We start from the raw sequence: 6,045 nt of genomic DNA on the forward strand, positions 1-6,045 counted from the left end.
GCTTCTCACCGTGAAATTTTGCTAAGGCAAATTCTTTCGACCCAAAACACCCATTTTCCCCCCAAATTTCGACCAAGTCAAACCTAGGGCAAGAAAAAACCCAAATCTCTCCCACCCAAAAACTTCCGCCAAATCTCTTCTTAAAACAAACTGGTACAAAAAAAAAAAAAAAAAAAAAAAAAAAAATGGACCACAGCCCCAAAAAGGAACTTCCTGTCTGTTTCAAAACGGGGCTGGGAGGGTAGATTATAAACCCTCCCTCAAGGAATCCTAATGAAGAAAGTGGGTTTTCGAACCCTTTGAAGCTTTATCTACTGGCGGTGTTTGTCAGAGGTAACAATGAAGAGAAGAGAGAGAAAACCCGCCTAACCGAGACTATTCCTCGAAGAGTGGTGATCCGCTTAAACAAACAGGTTGGTTCAGTACGCTTCCCGCCTAGCCCATCATCCCTAATGAACGGCAAGAGCAGGTCCTTTTCTCGAGCAAAGCCAGACGGAACAGAGGCTAAGCAAGCTGAGGCATGAAGTTCACCGCTGACAGTTCAAGTAGCAATTCCTGTCAGTGAGGGATGGAATCTCGTATTATAAAGGTCTCTCTTTCTACCCCCGTAAGCCAACTAAGAAGTGATTTCTATTGGTTTTTTTTTTCTTTTTTTAATTTCTTTTGTTTGTTTTTGCTGTGGATCATGTGTTTGTTTGATTTTTTTTTATTGATTTCCATGTTTTATCTTGATGCTAATGGGTTCTGATTTGAAAAATGGATGCTTCGTGCTAATGGTTTTTTGCTCTGATGGGTTGTTTTCTCCTCCTTGTGGGATTAATTTTTTGCAGAGAAATATGCACAAAGATGAGTTTTTGTTTGTGCAAAATGGGTTTTGGATTATGTTTATTATGGATTTGTGGGTAGACAATAGAAGATTGAAAGAAGAAAAGAAAAAGGTAAAAATTTAGGATTTGTTGAGGGTTGGGTATGGAGTAATGTAACTAAAGAGGAATCTGTTTTTAGTATTTTTGCTTTTTCATGAAATCATCACTTAGTTATTAGAACCCTGGTTGTATGGTTGAGTAGCATTGTAGATTTATGAGCATCTGGGTTGGAAGGTTGAGTGTTGAAAGAATTGGCTACTTAAATAAAGGAGGAGATTTTTTTACTATGAGTTGCAGGACATTGCTCCTGTTGGAAATTTGAATTGGGGAAATATGCTGTGCCAAAGACTTGAGAACACAAAACCCTTGTTGCAATTGCATAGAAAATTGTGGGAGAACACAATTTCATATGCTAAAAGTATGTGTAACATGTTGTGGTTGCTAAAATAATGGTTTGCTATATAAGTTCCACCTACATGTAATCACTAGTTCTTCCACCTTAAATCTGTTGCCTGTGTAGAAGTTTTAATAAACAGAATTGTTGTATGTGATCTTTTTGTGATGTTCTTTTCTGATACTGTTATTATTTGTGCTCATATAAAATTTCTTATATTAAGTTGCGTAGATTGTATCATTTTTTGTATGTTTGACTAACGTTCTTCATATTCTCCAAATGCAAGATACTTACAGGGCTTCTCTCATTCACGGTAAGCTCTTTGGTAACTTGATTCTTAGTTGCTTTCAAGGGTCACTCCATTTCTTTTGGATATGTCTTACTTGCCTTTGTCCTCCATCTTGAGGTTTCAATTAATTATTAATGTTCTAGGGTAAGCATAGTCTGTTCTGGTAGTGAGTTTCAGTCATTGGAAGACTATTTCTGCCTCATTGTTATGCCATGATGGCATGCTTGAAGCTTTAAAATGAATCATTGTATAGGGTTGTTTCTTGGAAATGCTTTGAACTACACTATGTTCTTTCACTTGTACAGATTAATAACTTTAGTTGGGCTGCTAACTAGGACTTGATTCTATTTGCACTGAAAATGGAAATCTCTTAGACCTCCCTTTGTCAAATTGAAGCCTAAGCTGGCGCATCTCAATCAAATTTAACTGAAATCTCTTTTATAAGAAATTTTTTTTTGTAGAAGCATATCTGAAGTTTTTCTAGATTTCGTGAAGTTTCTTAATGTAGGGTTGCTTTATCTTTTTCTTATGCAGATGGAAACTAGTCCTACCATGGGCAGCGTGAATTCAACCCCTGCCGAGAAGCGGCGTCTAGCTAAAGCATCTCTCACTTTCAATTGTAAGAAGTAAGTGTATTGTTCCAAGGACTTTGTTTTCCTTCCTGGTTCAGACGATATAGAACTGCCTCAGTTGTTTTTCTACATTATATGCACCTATGATTGGGGATTAAAGCCCATGTCTTAGAAGTGAGATGAGTAAACGTACTTTGATTTTAAATTTCTTCATGTAAGGGCAGGTCACTGATAAAATATATTCCTTGTATTTCTTTACATACTGCTGCCTAAATTTGGGTTCTATCTATATTGAGTGTTTAAACTAGTTGTCTCTAGATCTGGCTTGATTCATAACAGAGTGAATAGAGTAGCCCTTTCCTGTAACCTTAGCTTGGTTGTTGCTTGCTTAATAATCCTGCCAATTTTTTCATTTAAATAAGTTTTTGATAATGATAGGGAAATGCTGCATGAAATTATTCTTTCTGAATTTTTATGGGAGTCTACTTTTAATTGTTATTCAATCTAATGTTTTCTTTCTTCACAGTGCAGCATTCAGGAAAATGTTTCCAGAGTACGTGGAGAAGTATATCCAGTAGTGGCTTGCAGAGCAGTAGGTTTGGGAGCAGATGTAGCCAGATGTGCCGCAAGAAGAAAATTCCAAACCCAAGGTTGAAAAAGTTGGTCATTTGCAGGTTGGTTTTTTCAAAACTTGTCTTTTCTCCCTTGGTTTTCCCTTTTCCTCTTGAAACTGCAATATGATGTTTTGGCTTGTTGTGAAGATTTATGCAGTTGGCTACATAATTCACATGTTGAATTTTAGTTGGTTTATTTTGCATCTGGGGGCATTATCATTGTGAAGTTGCGTCATGGGCAAGAACTGAGGCTTAGAGCAATAGCCAGAAAAGGGATTGGCAAAGATCATGCAAAATGGTCACCTGCTGCAACTGTCACTTTCATGTACGAACCAGAGATCCACATCAATGAAGATTTAATGGAAACTCTGATGCTTGTAGAGAGACAAGCCTGGGTTGAAAGTAGTCCACCCAAAGTGTTTGACCTTGATGAAGCTACAGGACAGGTTGCAATCCTTTTATAAAAATTAGTCTAAATAGTCTTATCCATTTTAATAGCAGCTTCATATGTTCTGCTTGTATGTTACAGTTAAAAAGATGCCTGTTGTTGCAAGAGGTAATTCCAGTATGGAATTTTCATTTTGCCCTTAAAAGACATAAAAAACCTAACTTCACTCTTATCTGAAATGTCTGATATGAATAACAGTTGGAAATCTCCCCAAGATAGAGGAAAAGGTAGAACTAGATGCGGAATGTTTGTTCTTTTTATTTTATTTTTGAGCAGTTTACACTGGTGAATATGAATGGCATTGATGATGTTAGAGACCTTTTTGGTCATTCAAGGAGCATATTGCAGAAATTTTTGTGGGCTCTTCTCTGTAATATCAGAGCATCATTCTATTAGGTTCCATTTCTTTCCTTGATATTTTAGAATGCTAAATTAAGAAATTTTAATAAGCTGTTGCCCTTGAGAGCTGCAACTTGTGTGTAGACCTCTTTAATCTCTTTTTTAGATTTTGGGATATTTGAATGTGTTAATTGTATAATTTTCTTCCATATATTTTTCTATTCTTTTTTCTTTTTGAAACAATAATGTGGCAGCTATAAGCATGATGCATGACCAGGGAAAACAAATGCTCTTGCCTTCACAAGAGACACCTTTTGCAGGTTGGATTTTTCAAAAATTGTCTTTTTATGATGAAGAGCAAAATGGGCAATGTACGTATCAAACTTTTTTCAGTTATTGTTGTTTTAGTGATGTCAGAGGCCAATAAGGGCAAAAACTATGCACCAAACTTTTCATTACTGAATTGATTACTTTTCATTGTTGTTTATGCAATATTGTAAAATTTATACTATTGTTCAATTTTGTCTACTCAGAGCAACAGTGATATATATATTATTCGATCAATTGTTCGATGTCTCATTACATATTCTGGAATGGTCATAATATTGTGAAGCATTTCATTCGACTATTCTACAATTTAATACGTAATAATAAAGAAATTTCATTAATTTAAAAAAATTAACAAACGAAATCTCGAAAGTGTGAAAATTGTCAACATTTTGGCTAAAATTCTAAAACAAAAATTGAAAATTCAGCTAAATTCTTGACAATTATTGAATTGTCATGGATTTGGTTCAAATTTTGCTAAATCTTTGACTGTCAAGGATTTGACAAGAGGTCCTTGACAGTTCAAAAACTGTCATATCCCTTTTTTGACAGGGGCTACATTGATAGTTCAAAAACTGTCATTGTACCCCTTTCTTAATGGGGAATCCTCGTTAAGAAGAGTCTTTTTCCTTGTAGTGAGGGTTGATAACGAATCTTAATCACAAAAACTTAAGCTTTAAAATATGAAATAAATCTGAATAATTCATTGAATAACATCCAAAACAAAAAATAAGTTTATATAAGGTGACAACTAACCTTAATAAGGCTCATAATAACAAAAGGAAACAAAATCTAAATTAATTAAAACAAGAAAACCCCAAATAAAATAGAAAAAAATGCGCAGACAACTAAAACAGCCCCAAAACATGTCAAAACGGTGGATTGTTCCCTTGAAAACGACCTCCAATCAGATAAAGTGGGTTTTCACATCGACAGGCTTGAAATAAGCTTTCCGTCGATATCTTATGAGCCTTATAACACCTCTCGGATCAAAAGTTATAGTCGTTTGAATGAGACATGCTCATTTAGGACCTTTAGGCTTTACGTGTGGACTTCTGACGCTCAGCCCGCTCCATGAATTCATCCGCTAAACGTTCTATGTCAATCCCCTCCACTTGAGAAAAACTTGACCCTGAGTTAAGTTGGGCATCGAGATACAAAGGTTCGTCAAAATAGTGAAATGGGTAAATATCTGCCACGTTAAATGTCTTAGAAATTCCCATTGTGTCTGGCAGATCCACAACGTAGGCATTGTCATTGATCTTTGCAAAACCTGGTAAGGCCCATACTTCTTAGGCTACAACTTATAATAAGTCCTTACTAGAAATCTGTCCTTTCGAAGAAACACTAGGACCTAATCCCCAACTTCAAAAATCTATTTTCTGCGATGTTACTCTATAGCTTTCTTATACTTGGTATTAGCTTGCTCTAACTTCCACTTCACCTCAACTTGAACATCTTGCCACTAAGTAGCCATATTTTCTGCAATTGCACTAACACCAGGGACTTTCGATAATTTGATCAAGTCAAGAGCATGCTGCGGGGGCTTGGTGTACACAACTGAAAAAGGAGACTTCCCTGTGGCGCTATGAGTAGTGCTGTTGTAGGAAAATTCAGCCTGTGATAAAGCTACATCCCATTGTTTTGGTTTATCGCCACAAATACTTTGAATCAAATTGCCAAGAGTTATGTTCACAACTTCAGTTTAACCGTCAGTTTGTGGATGAATAGTACTGCTGTAATTCAGAGATGAATTGAACTTCTTCCACAATGTTCTCCAAAAATGGCCAAGGAATTTGCTATCTTGATTAGAAGTAATAGATTTAGGTACTCCATGCAAATGGATAATCTCCTTGAAAAACAATTTGGCAATTCCGTTTGCATCTTGTTGGAGTAGGTGTTCTAGAGTCAATCAATTATTGTAGAAGTGACTCTTTGTAATAATGTTTATTAATAAATAAAGAGACATTTTCTACTATATCATGTACATCATATCTGTATGTATTGATATATGTCCTTAGGATGGTGAAACTATGACGAGGGTATCAAGTCTTTCAAATCTTGATAGTGAGAACCTTATGATCACATATGTTGGTCATCCTAGAAATGTCCATAGCCCCAATATTATTCTGACTAAAGAAACATATAATACGGTAAGACTATCATCGTGTTGAACGACCCTGTCAAAAGGTAGTG

General features: G+C 35.8%; 1 protein-coding gene across 7 annotated transcripts; it reads left to right on the forward strand.

Moving 5' to 3' along the window:
- The first annotated feature begins 211 nt into the window (after positions 1–211).
- LOC116130552 (probable ubiquitin-conjugating enzyme E2 33) lies at positions 212–4,086 on the forward strand. 7 transcript variants are annotated; one of them, XR_004128078.1, is made up of 6 exons: positions 215–589; positions 1,557–1,573; positions 2,084–2,175; positions 2,648–2,795; positions 2,963–3,181; positions 3,777–4,086. XR_004128078.1 is itself a non-coding variant. In XM_031416275.1 (5 exons), the coding sequence occupies exons 1-4, from the start codon at positions 569–571 to the stop codon at positions 2,774–2,776; spliced, it is 264 nt and encodes an 87-aa protein (XP_031272135.1). In that variant the 5' UTR covers positions 212–568; the 3' UTR covers positions 2,777–2,795; positions 2,963–4,086. The 7 variants fall into 7 exon arrangements, 1 of the variants encoding a protein (XP_031272135.1); XR_004128076.1 differs by having other exon boundaries at positions 212–589; positions 1,547–1,573; positions 2,963–4,086; XR_004128079.1 differs by having other exon boundaries at positions 212–589; positions 2,883–4,086.
- The last annotated feature ends 1,959 nt before the right edge of the window (positions 4,087–6,045 follow it).

The sequence above is a fragment of the Pistacia vera genome, unplaced genomic scaffold (genome assembly GCF_008641045.1).
Source record: "Pistacia vera cultivar Batoury unplaced genomic scaffold, PisVer_v2 Contig223, whole genome shotgun sequence".
In the NCBI taxonomy this organism is placed as follows: Eukaryota; Viridiplantae; Streptophyta; class Magnoliopsida; order Sapindales; family Anacardiaceae; genus Pistacia; species Pistacia vera.

Bases quoted from the DNA above. Each gene is read 5' to 3' on its own strand.
- LOC116130552 (XM_031416275.1), top strand. From the start codon at position 569: ATGGAATCTCGTATTATAAAG. The intron at 590-1,546 runs GTCTCTCTTTCT...TCCAAATGCAAG, and splicing joins TGGAATCTCGTATTATAAAG to ATACTTACAGGGCTTCTCTC. The intron at 2,176-2,652 runs GTAAGTGTATTG...TTCACAGTGCAG, and splicing joins CTCACTTTCAATTGTAAGAA to CATTCAGGAAAATGTTTCCA.